Source organism: Lithobates pipiens, unplaced genomic scaffold (genome assembly GCF_037356315.1).
Source record: "Lithobates pipiens isolate NorthernLeopardFrog02 unplaced genomic scaffold, aLitPip1_a1.2 Scaffold_18, whole genome shotgun sequence".
NCBI lineage: Eukaryota > Metazoa > Chordata > Amphibia > Anura > Ranidae > Lithobates > Lithobates pipiens.
This window is the reverse complement of record NW_027507758.1, coordinates 69,761,637-69,783,287: the sequence shown is the minus strand read 5'-3', so window position 1 is coordinate 69,783,287 and position 21,651 is coordinate 69,761,637. Positions and strand designations below refer to the sequence as shown.

Sequence of the window (21,651 nt, the reverse complement as noted above, 5' to 3'; positions counted from 1 at the left end):
CCATAAATCCTTTACGACAAGGGATTTTTTTCTTTAAACAGTAGCAGGAAACTTGACCTGGTTCTCAAGATCCTGAATTACTTAGATCAAAGTACACTACAGCAGAAAATGGTATTTATTACCTGGTGAAAATCCACTTTGCAGTTACTTCTCTGTGCTTTCTAAATATCACCATCTGTCAATAAGATATAGTTATTTTATTACCTGCAGAATAATGTTCTCCAGAAGAATACCATGGGACAGCAAAGTCGTGGATATAGAAGCTTGTTCATTGCCTGTGTTGTCTGTGTGCACCAAGTGGAGCAGTTACACATCAATTTCATGCAACAAGTCAAATTAGTAAACTATTAACGCTACACTTAAGTTTACTGTTTATTACAGGGACCATTCACCAGGCTAAAAACAAAAACAAAGCTTGCCTGTGAGAAAAAAAACTCTATACTTATCTTTCTGATGGACGACATGTTCAATTTTCACTGTGTTCTAAAACTTTACAATGTATTAAATAGCCTGCTGGGTACTGTGGTTTCTCCTCCTGGATTCTGCACCCCTACAGAACACAGTAGTGATATACCAACTGATGGACAGCACAGTGGTGTAGTGGTTAGCACTCTTGCCTAGCAGTAAAAAGGGTCGCTGGTTCAAATCCCAACCACAACACCACTTGCCTGGAGTTTGCATGTTCTCCCTGTGCCTGTGTGGGGGTACTCCAGTTTCCTCCTGCACTCCAAAGACATGCAGGTAGGTTAATTGGCTTCTGTCCAAAATTGGCCTTAGTATATGAATGGCGACCTTGGATTGTGGGCTCCTTAAAGGTAGGGACTGATGTGAGTGTGCAATGTACAGGGATAGGAACAATTGTAAACACTCACTCAGGATGGACTGGTGTCTTTATTCAACCTTACTAACTATGTAACCACCTCCCCCAGCAGGGGGAAATTCTATCTGACACATCCAGAAGTGTCAGAAACTGTGGAACCTAGAGCCCATCTGAAAGATAAATGTAATGTTTCTTTAATTTACAGGCCCACCATAATCTAGGTTTTATGTGATCTACTGCTGCCAGATTCCAAAAGCTCCTTACATGGAAGGTGACTCTGCTTCATGAAGTCTTTTAATGTGTGGCACCACATTGTATCACCAATCAGACATTCCAAGGTAGTTGTTAGTTTGGTTGGTGGCCCTAATGAAGTAGCTCCAGCAAACATAGCCAGATGGGTAGAGTAGAAAAAGGCTAGAACATCCGTCAAGTTTTATATCGAAGTCTATGTACCTGCTATGTAGACGCACACTCTCTATTTTTCCTGGTGACCATTGTCACCAAGACAGAATGTGATGGAAGATTCAGGGCAAGCACATGTGACAGTTAGCATAATAGACTTACTGGCAGAATCAACAGGTACTGAAGTCATTTTACAGGAGGAACTCCGGTAGCACAAAAACTGATATATGGCATTACATATGTCATTTTTGATTCTGTTTATGTTCCACCATAAAACAAGGAGGCCATGGGGATATATGTACACATGCCAAGAGGTTCTTAAAGTGTTACTAAACCCAGGAACCTGCATTCATTATATCTGGTCTCCCACAGTACACAGAACATGGAAATGCAATTATCTTAGTAATATTAGTAATAGTAGTATATAGCAGTCTTTTGACTTCTATCAGTTTCCAGTTAAAGCTTGTAGGAGGAGTTTTCATTCTACTCTGACTGTCCTGTGAGGCTGCAGAACCCCTGTCCCTCTGTCTGGACAGTGCTGATTAGCTCTGAGACGACCACATGCACCCTCCCAAGTAACAAAAAAAAAAAACTCTAGCAATAGTAACACTTTAAATTCCAACCCCAACTCCAGCTATTTATTTTGTTTTGGATACAGGGGTTACAGTCAGTTTTATTTTGCCTTTTGGGTCCATTAGGACAGGGAGTGATGGTAAATCTCTCCACAGAGACACAGACTAAAACAAAAATATATTTTAAAAGCCTAAAGCTGGCCATAGACAGATCAAAAATTGTCTGGTTCAGCACGGATCACTTGATTGACTTCTGTTGAAGGGACATGCTGGAAAAATGTTGTCTATCAGCAGTAAATCTCACTGTCAGAATGGTGTCCCATTGGGTGACTTCATCCATCTATCTCACTTGTATGGATGGAGGAAACTGTTATTTTTTTTTTTTTTTGCTCAGTGTGCTGGCTGAACAGAACAAAAACTACCCATTTATGGGCAGGGTAAGGAAGGGTAATACTGTTACCATAACCAATGTAACATTTTGAATTTACTTTAATCCAAGGTTACAATGGTCAACATTAGGAACAGTGCAGGGAAATCTCCCCAACAGATACAAAGGTAGATATAAAAAGCTTTTAGAATTACCAACCTTCTTCTAGTCTTCTAAATTAGAAAACAAAATATTAGCTAGAGTTATACAATAAGTGTAAAAACACATTGAAGGGTACATTTTAAAAAATGCAAAAGTCATGTTAATCTAATTGAGAGTCTGGAGTGCACATTGCTTTGCTGTAGTGGTGCACACATATATGCAGAGAAAGGTTGTTTCAGAATTTCGCAGGCAATCATTGATTTGCCATTTTTCCATTAATGTCAGCTTTTAAGATGGACAAATCTCAGATATCAAAAATCCAAGATGGGAGAAGCCGTTGGGTCAGAAAACCACATCTGTTGTCCCTCATAAGGTATGGGCATTTGTTACTTGCTCAATGCCCTTACCTGTCATATTTGGCCATCAGCACAAATGACCAAATTAGCACCAAACTGAGCTACCAGCAGCCTGGTTGGAAAAGCATCAGGTGCCAGTGTATGGATAACTCTATTTGTCCCCCTTTTTTAAATCAAGTTTCAGTGTGCTTCAATTAAGTACGTTTGCTTTGAAAATGTAAGTCATTTTTTTAATAGTAGGAAAGATTTTCTAACTGGTTACCGTCACATGCAAAACTATGCCTCAAATGACAGGAGCCATCTTCAGTATTTGTCACCAAGATTCACGGACTAATTAGAACATAATTAATTGTGTGTATGTGTGTTTTGTGTCCCTGCCAATAACCGCAAAGCGTCCCCTAAATGCTCAAAAACGTATTAGGTAAAAGTGGAGGAATCAGCACATTCAGCTATTTATAACCACGGCTTTGTTAATAGGGTGGATTAGAATATCAAATATTTCTTGTTGATGTTGCCTATTAAAAAGAATCTTTATGTTTCCCACAGAGATAATTTCACTTTCTATTTGTCTCTATTGCTCTCTGGAGGTGCCTGCTCTCACTTGTTAGTTTATTTGTTAGTGTGTTAGAGAGGTGCTTTATCCCTCTAATAGGGAGCAATGGCAGCATGTCACATGCATAAACTGTGTTTTGAGAAACAGCACGGGACATTGTCTAGGAAGTTCTGCTCCAGAACTTTTGGATGTGAGGAAGATGCTGGGTATTGTATTTTACTGCTTGGAAAGTTTTCTAGCTCGCCATACACATAGACAATTTCAGGTAATTTCATCCTTTCAATCAGTTTTTTATTGCTAATTCAAAAATCAAAAGTAATTGAAAGTATGAAGGCAACCTGCCTTTAAAGCCAGGAAATTTGTAAAATCCTCTCTTGCAGTGGTGCAAGCATTAAATGCTCATTTCTGTCTAAGGCCCAGTTCACACAGATGCGATGCGGGAAACCCGGTGATTCAGTGCTGACCCAGGGGATGGTAAATGCACATCTACAAACCTAATCCTTGCCCATGCTCCTGCTGTAGACAGTTCATCAATGCCTTTATGTCCAATGCATTGCTTCCTTTGGTCCCTGCATCAGTCTTAGGGGTGTCAGAGGATCAGAGATGTGCAGAGGAGAAGAGGCTGCAGGGACCAGTCTTTCAGCACAGTAGAGCCTGCAAGAATAAGGGCTCTGGTAAGAAAAACTGTATTACCAAGTTTTTGAGACATAGTGACTCTTACACTAGATGACCTGTAATTCAGCTACCAAGTCCTCTAGATCTTTGGGGTCTGGTATGAATTTTAAGGCCAAGCCCCCCGCCTGCAGGCCTCCACAACCACCAGGCCAGGGCCCTTGTGCTCATCAGCCTCCTGGCAATCTGGCATAGATAAAATGAATTTTTGGATGTTTGTTTACAGACAGATCAAAGTGATTGGAGCTGTGATTTTGCTGGCACTTTTTTCATTGTACATGTCAGTTTTTTCTGTAAAAGGTTGTATACATCATACAGACACACCTCTTCATTGACAGGACCAAGGCATCTCCCAGGCATGTTTATTAAATGCAGTTTTGCATTTTTAATGTTTCACTTCAAGTATTACTAAAATCACTGCTCCCTGCCAAATTGATTTTTTTACATTTTTATTTTGCTTTGCTACATGTTCCCTAGGGTATTGTTCAGCCCCATTCCCCATGTAATTTGTTTGCCAAGCTCTAGTATATTAGTCTAGAACTTTTTTTTTTTAACATTCGGCTCTCATTGACCTCAGTGTGGTTTGAATCCAGCACCTGAAATTTAGCCACGTTCACCGAATCTGCCCCAAACCAAACCCATGTACATTTGGCTTATAACTACTCAGAACTGCAGAATGTAGTCAGGCTTTTGGGGGTCTGCTGAGAGAATAGATCAGGAGAGTGTCCTGTGTCAGTTCCTATTCATGTAGACACATCCCCAGAACCACATCTTGCAATGGTCCTTTCCCTGCACACAGTATATAAGCAGACTTTTGAGAGACTGCTGGGATGAAAGGATCTATAGCAAGCCCTACATCAGTTCCTATCGACCTAGGCCCATCCTAAAAATGACATCTTCCAAGAGCCCTTTCACTGCACAAAGTAGGTGAAGTCTTTTATGAAGTCTGTTGGGAGGAGGGACCAGAAGGATGCCCTATGTCCTGCCCTACTGTTTTGCTGGGTAAGAAATCAGTGTTTGCAAGCAGAGAGGATGGCAATGTGTAACATTTTGTAGTCCACTGGAGGGACTTGGCTGGCAATGCTGGTTAGGATTTTAGTGCAGTAGAGGTGACGTTGTCAGCTCAAACAGGAAGTCAGGAGCTCACTAAGTTTCTGGCAGGTCCAGCATCTTTAAAGGGATAAAACATGAGCAAATGTGCATGTAGTGCAAGTATGTACTGGCTATGTTTTCTTGCCTAAACATATACCAATACGAATAAGAATAATAATCAATATATTTTATAGTTTGAAATTGATTTAGTGCACTGAAATATTGTGATCATATAGAAATCAATTGAAGACAGAAGCCCTGTTAATAAATTTGTAAAAGGTGATTTTCTGCTTTGTTTTGTTCTTTTTTTTAACTCGATTGCACAGCTGTCGATCAAAAGTAATTGATTAGTATTATCATGATTCTGTATTTATATATCGTCAACAGTTTACACATCACTTTACAAAGTGAGGGCAGACAGTACAGTTACAATACAATTGAATACTGGATGAATCGGAGGGCTCTGCTCATTAGAACTTACAATCTGGGGATTTGTTTAAGTGATAAAAAAAGGAAATAACTGTTGGGGATAAGCTGATCGAGAAAATAAAAATATTTGTATTTGTTAGGTGGACCGCTTTGGGTAACAAGATCCAGAGGATGGGAGAGGCTCTGGAAAAGTCCTGGAGGTAGGTGGGTGGGAGAAAAAGACAAGAGAGCAGGAGGTCTTGGGAGGAGCAAAGAACAATTTGGTTGATATTTGAGATAAGGTTAATGGTTTAGCTTGGGGGAAAGTTATTGATGGCTTTGTAAGTTTTTGTTAGTATTTTGAATTTGGTGGGTGGGGTACTTTGGGGTACATTAGTCTGTCCTTTTTATAGAAAAAGCAATTGAAAAAACGAGTTTGGTAGAGATACGTCAACATTAATTCTATGTAGTATAAAATGTAGACACCACTTTCAAACCTGAACTCTAGGGAACATTTTTTTTTTCCATTTTGGATAGAGTAATGGAAAGTTATAATCCCTTTTCATTTTTTTTTGCCATCTGTTCACCATTAGCAAGATATCCCTTTACTTCCTGGCCAAAACAGGAAACAAGCAGAAATCCCTCCAAAGTAAGGGAATCCCTGATTGTCACCAAGGTCACCAGAACTAGGGTCCCATTGGAAGATTTCCCCTCTATTAGTGTTCTGATGTCAACTTAAAATTTGGGACTTTTTTTGCTTTCACTTTTGATGATAACGGTAAACAGGACAAATAGAGAAGGTGAATATCCCTATTGGGTACACGGACAGCAATAAAACCTGATGGGTTCTAATCCTTCTCAACTCTGTTCAAAGAAAAAAAAAAGTTTTGTCTTTAGTTATAATTTAAGGAGAAGAGTGATGAGACGAATAAGAGAAATTAATCAAACTACGGTAATTATGTTGGAGAAACCTCCAGTAAACGCACAGGTGGTATTACATTGCAAAGGAGAAATCTCAGGTTATCAGAGTCCTCAGCAAAAATTTTTGCTAAATATAGTGCAATTGTTTGGATCTTCTACTATTATCAAATGACACATACTGCAAATCATGTTAATGCCAGCCACAGAAATTGCATGTTGAATATTATCTGTATTACATGTTCAGACAAATCATAATCCTAAGGAAACTAATTTTCAGCTTAGAATACAAGCTGAACCCTTGGTGATAATTTGCAGCTTTCATTGTAAATGATGAACAGTCGCCCAGGACTGGTACAATGGGGCTTGAAGTTCAGGAATCTCTGACTTGCATACAGTGGCCACCGCTGGTGAAGGATGTGCATTGCACTGTACAGGGAACATTAGCATCTGTGTGTGTCATGTTGCAAGAATATAATGTTAATACAACCATGTGTTACAATATTTGTAGTAGTCAAGTATATTACTGTAAAAAGAAAGAAAGAATGAATGAAAGGGAAGACACAATAAAGGTAGGAAGGAGGTAAGGAACTAGAAATAAGGAAGGAAAAAAAGAAAGACAAAAAAAGAAAGGATAGATAAAAGTGATTAAGGCGTAGGAAGAATATAGTCATGGAGGAAAGAATGAGGAAAGATGCGAGAAAGAAAGAAAGAAAGAAAGAAAGAAAGAAAGAAAGAAAGGAAATGATAAGGCACTAAAAAGCAATAAAGATAGGGCGAAAGGAGTGATGTGGGAAGGAATGAGGGAAGGAGATAGAAAGAAAGAAAGAAAGAATAGAGGAGGAAGGAAGTGACAAGGAACTACAACGTAGAAAGAAGTAAGAAAAGAAAGAAAGAAAAAGGTAGGGTAGACACAATAGAGGTAGAAAGAAAGCAGTCATAGAGGAAGCAATGAGATAAGCAGAAGGAAAGAAGGAAAAAGAAAGAAAGATGAAGAAATGAAAAGTGAAAGCTTGTCATTGTACAGAATGATAAACTGTTTTGCTTCCAGCCATGCAGTTAAATTATTCCCGAGAGAAATGCAAAATTTAGAATTCCAGAGCGGAAAATGTGCAATCAACATGATATAGTCAAACTGCACTCTTTAGGGACTGGCACATAGGTAAACTGTGCAGAAATCTACATGGTGTTCAGCTTCCTTGGGGATATTTTTTAGAATATATGATACCAGGACAGTGTACATTCCCCAGCAGAGACCCAGCTGACAGCAGTGACAGGAGTACTGGCACATGGATGGTGGTGAACACACGTACTGCCCCAGTCTGCCTGGCACTCTGCACACTTCATGTACTGGGCAGGAGACACGCTACTTTGTCTGTTTTTTTAGGAAGGATTTTAAAATGTCAGCTATATTTTCTAAATGTTTGTATGCAAATATACTGTGCTTAGATATGAAGTCTCTGTTCATTCCTCCCATTGATTATGTGTTTATTCATTGTTTATATCTTTGTACATATTTTGTTTAATCTTCAGTATCTATATTATTCTACTTACTTATTTACTGTGTTTTTGTACTTTCTTTCTTTCTTTCTTTCTTTCTTTCTTTCTTTCTTTCTTTCTTTCTTTCTTTCTTTCTTTCTTTCTTTCTTCCTTCCTTTCTTTCTTTCCTTCTTTATTTCTTTATTAATCTCTCTTGCTTCATCTCTTCTATGTTTGTGTGTTTATCCATCAATGTGCTTACTTTATCTCTCTCTTATCGGTAGCATTATGTCTATCTATCTATAATCCCTCTTCCTCTATTTCTTCTATGTCTATCTCTCTATTCATCTGCGTAATTTATTGGTATCTTTAAGTCTATCCATCTGTATATTTATGTATGTTTATCACTCTCCTATTAGTATCTATCTATCTATCTATCTATCTATCTATCTATCTAGCTATCTATCTACATATATCTCTCTCCTTCCCTTTGTACTGCACCTGTCTGTCTATACATTTATGCGCTTATTTTATCTCTTTCCTATCGGTATCTATCTATCTATCTATCTATCTATCTATCTATCTATTTATCTATCCACATAAGTCTCTCTTGCTTTCTCTTTCTCTCCTATATTTATATTTACATGTATATGCGTATCTTATCTCTCTCCTATCAATATCAATCTATCCTTATCACATTCCTATTGGTATCTATCTGTCTATCTATCTATCTATCTGTCTATCTATCTATCTATCTATCTATCTATCTATCTATCTATCTATCTATCTATCTATCTATCTATCTATCTATCTATCTACTTCATCTATCCACATAAATCTCTCCTCCTCTCTTTCTCCTATGTCTGTCTTTTTATCCATTTATATGCTTACTTTATCTTCTATCTATCTATCTATCTATCTATCTATCTATCTATCTATCTATCTATCTATCTATCTATCTATCTATCTATCTATCTATCTATCTATCTGTCTATCTATCTGTCTATCTGTCTATCTGTCTATCTATCTATCTATCTATCTATCTATCTATCTATCTATCTATCTATCTATCTATCTATCTATCTATCTACTTCATCTATCCACATAAATCTCTCCTCCTCTCTTTCTCCTATGTCTGTCTTTTTATCCATTTATATGCTTACTTTATCTTCTATCTATCTATCTATCTATCTATCTATCTATCTATCTATCTATTGTAACACCTGGGCATCTTCTATCATTCTATCTATTGTAGAGTTTGCGAAAACCTCTCCGCGATTTCAGATTTATTCCTTTCCAAAACAATACAAAGTGGTTTATACAGCAGTCAGTGACATGATAAGCAAGCTGTAGCTCTCTTTATGCTTTGAGCGATAATATTACAGCTGTTTATGTGTAATATTATATGCACATGTGTGGTTGACATACGGCTCATTGTGGTAGCTATGTGGATGGCAGGCATAGCTGTGAATCATGGGGGTCCTGAGGTTTTATTGGCTCTAGGATAGCTCCAGGTTCTGAGCTGGGGAGACCTCATCGTTTGCTGGAGGAGAAGTGCTTTGTGTCTAGAGTCCATCAAGGAACCAGTGGTGGTGGGGACAGTCGTTTGGCTTGATGAAAGCTGGTTTGAGGGAAGCTTTCTTTGGTTAATAGAGTAACAGTAGGGGAGGAGGCAGTCAGATGCATTTCTCTTTTGGTGGATGTGAAAACATGAAAAGGAACCTTGTACTGGAAGATGCTGAGATACCATTATCCTGTGGACTAGAGGAAATTAGGAACTGTAATCCTACAATATCAGTATTTTTTTTTGTGCAGAGAGCTATCAATTTTCTCCATGCCTATACCTAGTCTCCATGTACGAAGGATGCACTTTTCTTCTGCCTAACATCAGGGACATTGCCTGGAATGCCAGTCTACAGAATAGTATGGGGGGGGGGGGGAGGGATAATTAGTGGCATCAGTATTACAGAGATAAAGATTATCCTGCTGCAGGAAAGTGGATGCCTCTTTTAAATGCTGACGGGGAACATGACTGTATTCTTTTATAGTATTTTAAATTCCGGTTTCAATCAAAAATGTGCTCAAAAAAGGCATTTGAATGCTGTAAAATGATTAAATGTCTCCCCTGTTAAGGTTTGAGACTAATCTTTTTTGTTGTATAGCGTCTCTAGAATGCTCGCATTTTACTTCTCGTCCCAAAGCTCTTTTTATTCACTGCTCACAGCCAAATTTACATCTTAATTGCAGGGTTCACATTTAACAATATAGACAGCGTAATGCTACTGGTAATTAAGCTTTTAGTACCTGCCTTCGACATGGTACACAGTGACATAGTTGAGCAGCGTTAACTCCACGCTCTCTCCTGTTCTTCAGGAAAAAGTAATAGGAGAAAGTTGAGAAGAAGGCCCAGCGCTTGCCTAAACATCATGGGAGGCCACACAATCATATATGATTGCTCTTTTTCGGAAATGTTTCGCTATTTTTAGACAGCTAAAGTTGGGATCTCCAGTCCAGCCTAATGTAAAGTTGGGATGTTCAGTGAAATGGCAAAAAAAAAAATATGTAAAACTGGTATTAAAAGCAGCAGAAAAAATAAAAAAGATAGGTGTGTCATAGATGGACCTGAAGGCCATCTACAATGGCCTAACAGGTTTAGGTTTCTTCTATGCAAATACCCATTGAACATTTGTTCTTCATATTTGTTTTTGTGCCTATATCGAACACCAAAGTTGACCTGCCCTATTTCTCTTCCCTTTTATTCCTTATAAATTTAAATTGTTGAATGCTTGGAGCATGGCAAGGATTGTTTGTCGTTTTATTTTGTAATGTTTCTGGCAAAATTTTCAATAAAAACAATTGAAACAGAAAAAAAACCATAAAAAACACAAAAAGAATATTTCCTTTAGGGGTACCACTTACTTCCACTTAAAAAAAAAAGTAACGTTGGCTGTTTTAGGCTAACTTAAATTTTTGCCAATATTTTAATGGAAAGAATTAGCAGATGGCCGATATAAATTGCCAAAATTGGCTGCTAGGTTATTGTAACTGCATTCAAATTTAGGCTAGAGTAACAGAATTGCCAAGGCCAGCTTTGCAATTAAGGGGGGAAAAAAATCAGAAACAATATTCCCCTTATTTAGAAAAAGAGGTTAGCAGAGGTAGCAGTGATGAACTTTAGGCCTCGTACACACAGGACATTTAAAAAACGCCAGCGCTGCTGCCAGGATAAAGCAGCGTTTAAAACACGCTGTTAGCCACATTTTTCCACTTATTTTGGCGTTAGCATTTCTTGGCATTTTATGTAAAAACGCCTAAAACCGTCAAACGAGGCTAAACGCTAGTTACAGAGTTTAGCAACGTTTTTCGGTGATTTTAGTTTTTACAGCTCAACAACCTCTGCTCCTGGACGCACAGGCAGTCATTTTTTTTCTCCTGTCCCTAAAAGCTTATGCCTCCCAACGCTTATGTTTATGTGTGCATGTACATATAGGCTAACATGGAGGGGCTTTCAGAGGCAGTTAAACATCAGATACCCCCTAACAGCAGCTGTAAAAATGTCCTGTGCGCACAAGACCTTATAATTAAGCCCCTAAGCCCCCTTTCACACTGAGGCAGTCTTCATGCGCTTTAACGCTAAAAATAGCGCCTGTAAAGCTCCTGAAAAGTGCCTTTCATGCCATTCCAGTGTGAAAGCCCGAGTGCTTTCACACTGGGGCGGTGCACTTGCAGGACAGGAAAAAAAGTCCTGCAAGTAGCATCTTTGGGGCGGTGGAGGAGCGGTGTATACACCGCTCTCTTGCCGCCCCTGCCCATTGGAATGAATGGGCACAGCTTCTGAAGTGCCTAAAAAGTGCTTTGGAATTGCGCATCACGAGCACTTTTAACACCTTCTTGGGGGTTAAAAGCGCCCCTGCTATTGCCTGCCAAAGCGCCACTATAACAGTGGTAAAAGCCACTTTACCGCTAATGCCGACACCGCCCCAGTGTGAAAGTACACTACGTTTTGGGAGTTGAGGGGGTTGCAACAAACGTGTAAGCCTTTCTCACTTATCATCTGTTATCTGTATAAAGCAGCCTTTCTGAAACTTTGTAGCATGGAGGAACCCTCGAAATAACTTTCATGTCTCAGGGAACCCCTACTAATAATTACTATATTTACAGCTCATGGTACATCAGCATGATGGTCAGTGGGAAAAATGCTCCATACATTGTGGTCAGTAGGAACCTTACAGAAATCTAGAAACATCATAGTTGTCAGTGGTTGCTCATGGAACCTCTAGAGCACAGTTGTCAAACACAAGGCCCGCGGGCAGAATACGGCCCTCCAGGCCATTTCATGTGTCCCTCACACCTCTCCTGCAGCTGCAGGAGAGCTCCAGCCCTCCTCTGGTCCTCCTCCAGAACCCTACTTTCTGCTTTCAAGCAATGCATCCAGCTTCTCCCCAGCAGCAGCATAAGGAAAGGGGGTGAACTGTGATGTTAGGGAGATTAGGGGACTCAACTTCTAATGGTGGGGTGGCTCTTGACATCTAATGTAAGGGGAGGGGGATGCACTGGACATCTGATCTTACAGATACAACCAGCCATTTTGAGGACAATCATGAGGCTGATGCGGCCCATGATGAAATTGAGTTTGACACCCCCACTCTAGAGGAACCAATGAGAAAGGCTGATCTCAAGAGTCTGGTGTGAGTGTGAATGAGTTCTCTACCCAGGAGCCCGGTGTAAATATACCGTATAATGCATATCTGCATTTTATTTAGATCTTTGTTCTTCACAAAGGCCTGTTAATAAATCATAGGGCAGTTATCACATGTGAAGGGCAGTAGCCTGTAGCAACCAAATGACATTTTAGTGCCCTGAAAAGATGAATGTATCCTGGTTGCTACGGGTTACGATACCTTGCACTATGAGCTTCTCTAGCTATAAAGTTCAGGCTCAAAACATAGGGAAATATTCCTGTACAAGGGGCAGTAACCCATAGCAACCAATTGCAGTTTATGCTGTCATGAAAGGATGAAGGTTCTCAGTTGCTATGGGTTACAATGTTTTGCACCGAATCACAAGCTCCCCTGGCTATGAAGTTAAAACATAAAACACAGGGCAGTGTTCATGTGCAAGGAGCATTAAGATTTTACTGTCATAAAAAGATGAAGGCTTCCTGGGTTACTATGAGATTCAATATCTTGCACTGCACTTCCAGCTCCTCTAGTTATAAAATTAAGCTATAAATCATCAATGAGTGATCAAGTGTGAACAGCAGTAGAACTAAGCAACCAAATAAGATTTTACTGTTATGAAAGGATGACGTTTTCCTGGTTGCTATGGGTTACAATATCTTGCACCATACCACCAGAACCTTAGAGCATAGGACAGTGATCATGAACAAAGAACAGTACCATAGCAATCAATAAAGATTTTACTGACATAAAAAGATGAAGACAGACAGTTGCTGAAGGCAACCAGATCCTTCATATACATTACAATCTGACTAATCGAACTTTGTTTAGTCAAGTCTAGGCTTACCAAAACTGTGCAATATGAGATCCTAAGCTATCCAATCAATGTGTACCCAATCAAGCAGGCCCTTGCACTACATACTTTTTTGGTAGATCATAAGGAGATTGTACAATCGGATTTTAACGTGTATGGTGAGCTAAAGACATAAAATAAAGCATACACCTTGCACCATACTTCGGACTCATCTAGCTATAAAGCTAGGGCATAAAGCATGGGGCAGTGACCATGTGCTAAGGGCAGTAGCCCATAGCAACCTATTAAGATTTTACTGTCATAAAAACAAAGACTTCCAAACTTCCAAGTTGCTATGGGATGATTTACCTTGCCATATACCGCCATATTTTTTAGCTATAAAATAAAGGCATAATCAATAGGGCAGTTTTCATATGCAAAGAGCAGTAGTCTGTAGCAATCCATTACAATGTTACTGTCATAAAAAAAAAGATGAAGGCTTCCCGGTTGCTATGGGTTACGACATCTTGCACCATAATTCCAGCTTCTCTACCTATAAAGATAAGGCATAAAGCATAGGGCAGTGACCATGTGCCAAGGGCAGTAGCTAATAGCAACCAATTAAAATGTTACCATCATGAAAAGATGAAGGCTTCCCGGTTGCTATGGGCTACTACACCTTGCACCATACCTCTGACTCCACTAGCTCTAAAGGCATAAAGCATAGGGGAAGTAGCCCGTAGCAACCAATTAAGATTATACCATCATGACAGGTTGAAGGCTTCCCAGTTTCTATTGGTTACAACACCTTGCACCATACTTCGGACGCCCCTAGCTTTAAAGCTAAGGCATAAAGCATAGGGCAGTAGCCAATAGCATCCAATTAAGATTATACCATCATGACAGGATGAAGGCCTCCCTGTTTCTATGTGTTCCATAGGTTGGACTCCTCTAGCTATAAAGCTAGGGGATAAAGGATAGGGCAGTGACCAGGGCAGTAGCCAATAGCAACCAATTAAGATTTTACTATCATAAAAAGATGAAGGCTTCTCGGTTGCTATGGGTTACGTCGTTTTGCACCATACTATAAAGCTAAGACATAGGGCAGTGATCATATGCCAAGGGCATTAGCCAATAGCAAGCAATTAATGGTATACCATCATGAAAAGACGAAAGCTTCTTGGTTGCTATGGGTTACGACATCTTGCACCATACCTCAGACTCTTTTAGCTATAAAGCTAAGACATAGGGCAGTGACCATATGCCAAGGGCAGTAGCCAATAATAACCAATTAATGGTATACAATCATGAAAAGACAAAAGCTTATCGGTTGCTATGGGTTACGACACCATACACTGTACCTCTGGTGTGAGTCAGCGAGTGTTAAAGTTCCGCTGGATCAGTCCGTGAAAAGGTTAACACCTTCAAATCCTGACACACATTACACTATATCCCTTCCGTTCGGTTTGTTTCCCTTTTCTATTTATAAAGCCCGCACGGCAATTATGTTCCAGCGGCTCCGAGAACAAAATTTGTGGAATATTACGTCAGGCGATTCGGTATCAATTTTCACAAGGGTTTAATTACACCCAGGGCGTTTTTTGATGAATCGGAATGTTATTATTTGGGCCGGAGTACACGGCCGCCGCCGCCGCCGACAGAAAATGCCACTTTTATTCTTTACACGCGTGTGCAGTGACCGTCCCCTGCGCAGGCTACTGTAGTGTGCTCGCCTTTATCTTGTTAGGAGTTCCAGCAGTGTGCGGTTAGTGCGCTGTAATCTGCTCGCTGACAGATAGAAGAAAGGGATTGATCAATGTGACTGCCCCAGCTTTTCCCATTGTTTTTAACATAATCTGAATTTGTGCTCTAGACGTGTTAAATTTGGTTCATACGTGCTCGCTCAGTTAAAAAGCAATGGGGGTTGACAAGTGCACCAAGGCGTGTATTTATCTAGATAAACATATGAGTGTAATGTGCGTCTTAGCACACACTTAACCCCGTCAGCATCGGAGGTGTGTAGGCTCACCAAGAAGGTTCAGTTTTAGCCTATTCCAAACAACGGCGATATAATATTAACCCCATCACAGCCGGAGTGACAACACCTTGTGGGCGCTGCGTAAAAAAAAAAAAAACCCACAAAGCTTTGTATGCCGCAATTGCAGAAAAGTCCAATACAAATTCTGTGTCAGGAATAATTTTGCACGCAGCAAAAATTTACACTAATAACCATGATACCAAAAGTTAACCTATCGGACATTTCACTGCAGGTAGTAATGAACGCTTTTAGTGAGAATTTAGAAAAATCGCAAGCATTCACGTCCCGGCCGAGCTGACCATAGCGATGAAAATTGCATTAGCTAACTATATCTCATGCAAAAAAATGTCATCGCCGGCAGTCATTAACCCTTTCGTGTAAACGGGGCTGTTCAACGCAGGCGTAGCCTCGAACGGTTAACAGCAAGCAACCGTACCCGAATTTACTAATACAATTCCGTAAGGAAAATGGGGGGAGAAAAACTTACCTGGAGCAAGAAAACGCAGCGAACACTTAAAGCCGGAGATCATTTTTAACCCTATCATTGCCATCTCCGGTATTGGGCTACAAACCAATAGAGGCTCTTTGAAAATCGCAAGCATTCGCTTCCCGGACGAGCTGACCATAGCGATGAAAATTGCATTGGCTAACTATATCTAATGCAATAAAATGTCATTGCTGGTAGCTATTAACCCTTTCAGGGAAAAGGGGCCGTGCAACGCAAGCGTAGCCTCGCACGGTTAACAGCACGCATCCACCCCGAATTTGCTAATAAAATTCCATAAGGAAAATGGGGGGAGAAAGATTTACCTCGAGCAAGAAAACGCAGTGAATGCTTACAGCTGAAGGTAATTTTTAACCCTATCAGAGCCATCTCCAGTATTGCGCTACAAACCAATAGAGGCTCTAGAAAATCGCAAGCATTCGCTTCCCGGACGACATTACCAAAGAATTGAAAATTCCATTGGCTAACTATATCTCATGCAATAAAATGCCATCGCCGGTAGCCATTTATTTTTTGACATTAACCCTTCCAGGGAAAAGGGGCCGTTCAACGCAGGCGTAGCCTCAAATGGTTAACAGCACGCCACCGCCCCAAAATTACTAATAAAATTCCGTAAGGAAAATGGGAGGGGGGGGGAATTTACCTGCAGCAAGAAATCGCAGTGAACGCTTACACCCGAAGGTAATTTTTAACCCTATCAGAGCCATCTCCAGTATTGCGCTCATTTATTAAAACGGTATTGTGACACATGCAAAACGGTGCAAAAATATTTCAATTTTTTCCAAGCCTCACAGACCGCAGGGATCCATACTAAAACATTGCCCTCAAGAACCATCACCCCCCCCCCCCTTTTTTAAATTGTATTAACCCTTTCAGCAACTGACAGTCCTTTTTGCGCTGGGCGGCGAGGAGGAACCAATGCGACCGCCAGCCTCTTGACTCTCAGATTAACCAAACGCGGTGACGGAAATTCTGCAGGAAACACCTGGAGATAAAAATTGACACCCGATTAAAAATTTCCGATAATTTCTTATTACTTTGTCATTAACCCTAATGCCAGAAAAGAAATACGTTAGCTCGTGTCTAAGAGAAGAAATAAAATAAAATGAAAAAAAAAAAAAAACAAGATGGGAAAAAAATTTTAAATTGCTACAAAAGCATTAAAAAAAGAAATCTGAGAAATTGACATGCAGGGAAGCAATGTAAAAACTTAATGCCCCTGACTTAGTAAAGAGAAAAAAAAAAAAAGGGAGCTACTGTACAGGAAATCTTTCTTTCATTTGGCTCTGGTGAGTTGTGTTTAATGTTATAACAAACGTTTAATGCCCAAACAGAGAAACCTTTTATTCCCTCTTTGTATTGTAGCCCAAAGGAAACATTTCTAGCTCATGAGAGCTTTTCCCTCTATCTCAGTCCGTCCTCACTCTGTTCCTTCCCCCCCCCCCTCCCTTAGTACCTGCCTAGCTGTCACAATGTGCGGAGCTTCTGCCCTCCCTTGCTCTTCATTGGCCACCCTCCCACCAATCCAATAGCCAAGTGGGCCAGAGGGACTGCATATGTAAAGCTCTACTTCATATTAATAAGCTGCAATCGGGGCTTTAAGTCCTTGATTAGGAGAGTGTGAGAGCTTTTGGTCCCAACTGGCTGTGCCTATAGGCTTGTCACAAGGAGAACATTTGTGTTAATTGCAACTGTCCCTCTGACAAGGAAACTTTGATTTATAGCTGGGGTGCACAAATTATGGTTGCCGGGCGCACATGGATTCGGTAGAACTTTGCCTTCCTGAGTCTTTTTCCCTGCACTACGAAGAAGAGTAGGTACCTCTTGTTCTTGTTCTTTTTTTTTTTGTTGATTTTTTTTATGTTTTGTTTTATGTTCCTTTAATGCTTTACATTAGGATGGAGAATGCAGGTAGAGGCTAAGAGGATTTCTGTGCATGAGTGATCTCTGTTTGCTAGTCTTGTCTCTCTATTGTGTTGAGGGTTTGCTCCTTTTTTTTTTTTCTTCAATTGTGTGAGTTGGGAATTGTTACTGTTACCTTCCACTGTGAGTCCTGCCACAATCAAGGGGACAGCTGTACGTCAGGCTCTTCTTATTCAGGTACTAAGAATAGGCACTTGGCACAAAAGCTTAGCAAAGTGTTCAAATGTGTCGTTTCACGAGGGTGCAGCATATTTTCTTAGAAGCCCTCTCTCTCGTTCTCTCTCGTTCTCTCTCTCTGTCTCACCCCCCCCCCCACCCCCTACCCCCACCACCCCTTGGACAGAGCTCAACCTGCATGCCATTCAGACCCTAGATCTGCTTGTTGTGTTTGCAGCCTGTCATAGACTCAGTGCAAGTGCTGTGGGATAATGACTTGAAAATGGTAAAGCATGTTTGGAGAACTATTTGCGAAGCAGTCTTCTGTTTCTCAGCCTCGAGTAAGAATTCTAGGTGGGTAAGCATTAACTAGGATAGGGATCGGTCAATGAGTAACTCAAGCTAGTTAAGATGACCTGCAGGGAAGAAAAATTGCAATTAAGTTTTTTTTTTTATTTCCCCCTCACCCCGTTTTGTAATATAAAAATGTAAAAAAAGCAAGGGGGAAAAAAGATAATGTAGACCCATTCAAAATCTAGGGGACGGTTTGTGCTTCATTGTGTTCGGTTAGTATCTTATTGAGCAGTTTGATCTTTTTTTTTTTTTTTTCGCTTACGGTCAGGATATCTTTGCATCTGTCACAGATCCATTTGTGTCATGTGGGGCCGGTCGCACTGCTACACTCTAACAATGAAGCCAAGCATCTGTAATTGTGGGGATAGTCTCTGGTATTGTAAGCTGAACACAAGACCATGTGTGCCTGTGTCAGAGCTGGAGAGTAGCACTTAGGCTGCAGACAAGCTGACCTCACTGCAATACAGCTTGCAATGATGCTTTGGGAATTGGAAGTAACTGCATATTTCTCAGTAGGGATCTAAAGGTAGCCACGTGAATGTGATATAAAATGAGGAAGTAAATAACTTAAGGCTAAATCTCTTTAAAAAAAAAAAAACTATAGGAGGATGTCAGGCTTTAAGGCTTACAACACAAGAGGCAGGTGCCTGAATTAGGTACTGTCACCCATCATAAATTCTTAGACGCCATTCCTTATACTGAAGTTTTTCAAGTTTGCTGTGCAGTAAATAAGAAACAACCTTTGAAGTGTGGTCAACGCTCTGTCTTTACTAAAGAAGCTTTCTTCAATTTACCTTCTTATACCTAATTTGAATGATTAGTTTAGATAAGCCTCTTAGGGAAAATGCATGGGAGCGATCTGTGTGCAGATGTCAGATGCAGGGACAGTGTTGTACCGCATAGTGCAGAAGTAGTAGTTGTCCTGCGCGCTTACTCTACAACCCCTATCTAGTATAAATCTGATTAAATTAGTAGAATTTTGCATTGAAAAAGTGCTTTGTACTTTGTATAGTGCAAAAACTTTATACTGCTATTGCCAGGTACCACATCCCTTGGCAACGTACCAACATGCGTTCAGAATTTGTTAAATTAACCGCCTGCCCCCGTTTTAATCTAAAAATGTAAAAAAAAAAAGAAAATCTTTTTGGGAACATCCGACAACTGTGTGCTCGAGGCAAGTAGTGCTTGGGTGTCAGACAGTTGAGAATGTGATAACCTAAGCCCACATAAGTGCGTCCCCCCTTTTCTTTAAAATAATTGTTATTAAGGGAACAGATGCAATAAATGTATGGGCCCGTTTTGACATATGTGTCAATCTCATCTCTGGAAATGAAAACAGTAGGCTCTTTAGATAAAACTCCTTCCACTTCTGATTAAAATGTTACATTGACTAAAGGATTATAGAGCTGACTTAATTTTACTGACTGTTTTAACAGTTGTCACAGCTGTTGGGAAGCGGAAAGGCAAATGAAACAGTCCAAAAAAGGGAGAGAAGGAGCTCCTGTTTGTAGTAACAGTTCAATAGGGAAAGATTGAAGTCTGTAGGACACTTGGATACAATTTTATAGAAGCTAATTACTACGTTACGGCCTTCATTATTATTATTTTATTTCTTTTTTTGCTTTTTTTTTTGGAAAGCACAAGAAATGCTTAAACTGTAGCAAGTGTAATGTTGATACGAGAGAGCTACTGCTTGTCAGGACTCTGAGATAAGATGACATTAGTGCAATAAGTGAGTACACAATCTTAAATGATTGCTTTTAAGTGATCAGGTTCCCAGCTGAGATCTCAGAATTGTGCTGCACTAACTGGGATCTCCTTTCCCTTGCTTTACTTTTTTATATCTTAAAGTTTTGTCCCTAGAGAGCTTGTGTCAATAAAGCATCCATGAGCCTTGCAGAGTGGGAGCTTCAGGGAATAGAATGGTGTAACTTAGCAAGCAGGAGCTGGAGGCTTTCTCTCTAACGTCAGACTAAAGAGTTCCAAAAAAGATCTTGTGGTCTTTAAAGGTTGCAACATACAGATTTGGCAGGTTAGTAACTTAACTAGCTACCTTTAGACCAATGCTTCAATGGTGTATGGTAAATTTCCTTTTTCTTTTTTTCTCATACTGAGTTTAGCTTTTTTATTTTTATCTATTTTAATTTTTTTGGGAAGAGTGCCCGAAAATGTCTTGTGTCCCCTCAACATTGACATTCCAACCTGACAGCTGAATGCTCATTTTAATGTGTTTATAGTTGTGTTCCTTTACTTACTGAGCCCGGTGCGTTGCAGCTGTAATTAACCCATGTTAATAGCAAAGCCCTTGTGGATACCCATTCATTTCCCAGAAAGGTTGGTCCTTTTCCGCTTTCCATCGTAAATGGATGCCTTTTAATGGTACAGTAGACAATTTGGTTGCCCCCTCCCCATTTTTTGTTACTAAAACATATAAAGTACAGACTACCAGGCAAGGTGCCAATATTTTTTCGACTCTTCTCCAGGAAACAGGCATGAAACGTGCATGCCACCGACAGGAACATATAATTACAAATGACCAACAACCCCAGCTTTTAATTGTGTCCACATTTCAATGGATGGGTCATTGTTGAAAGTAGGCTTGTAGAGTTGAATACTGATTTTTTTTAAAGTCATGGGCTGGGTCATTTTTATTCCATAAAGTGATGGGCTTTGGTTGGGGGTTTCCAAAGTTTTCAGATAACATCAAGTCTAATCATAGTAGCTGAATCCTTCACTATCCTGTAACTCTTGCTTGAAGGTAAGCGTATTGTCATTGAGCATTAAAAAATGTGCCATTGTTTTTTATCCTGCTGCCTTGGTGAAGGCTTGGGGACCCCCCCACCCCCACTCATATCTAACCCTAGCAAATCTAGAGTTAAGGGGAATGTAGTTGTTGGGTAGGTTTAAATATCAGATACTAAGTAAATTGTAGGGAACACCTTTACCTTTGTAGATGGCATTGGTGCAGTTTGTTAAACGCGCGGGGAGTTAGAACATAATACACTGATAATGGTGTTTTGGGAAATTCCCTGACAAAATTCTGCCTTGGTTTTAACTATCCTGTTTTTTAGTCATCTTGTCAGATGTAAATTACTGTATATAGTAAAGAAGTAGAATGATAGATAGATAGATAGATAGATAGATAGATAGATAGATAGATAGATAGATAGATAGATAGATAGATAGATAGATAGATAGATAGATAGATAGATAATAGAACAAGACATGCATGATTTCCTCTAATGTGCCTACTGTCCACAGAGTCATGCCTAAATATACGTGTACACACAAACACACAGCACCATGCACATACACACGCACACATGCGCAAAAACATGCAACGCTGCGTAATGCGATACATTTAGTAAAGCTATATGAATTTTACATATTTTAATAAGTTGT

General features: G+C 39.9%; 1 protein-coding gene across 7 annotated transcripts in view; it reads left to right on the top strand.

Annotated features, from left to right (window-relative positions):
* The window catches only part of ESRRG (estrogen related receptor gamma), a 1,080,228-nt gene that overhangs the window by 793,155 nt on the left and 265,422 nt on the right, over window positions 1-21,651 (top strand). Inside the window, exon 1 of one of the 7 annotated variants that reach the window (XM_077485773.1) lies at window positions 17,393-17,629. The exons of 2 other annotated variants lie outside the window; for them this stretch is intronic. In XM_077485773.1, the coding sequence (XP_077341899.1) occupies window positions 17,574-17,629 (56 nt within the window). In that variant the 5' untranslated portion in view covers window positions 17,393-17,573. Of the gene's footprint in view, window positions 1-17,392; window positions 17,634-18,230; window positions 18,250-21,651 lie in introns of those variants that run through there. 4 more of the 7 variants (XM_077485770.1, XM_077485772.1, XM_077485774.1 and 1 more) reach the window with 4 other exon arrangements.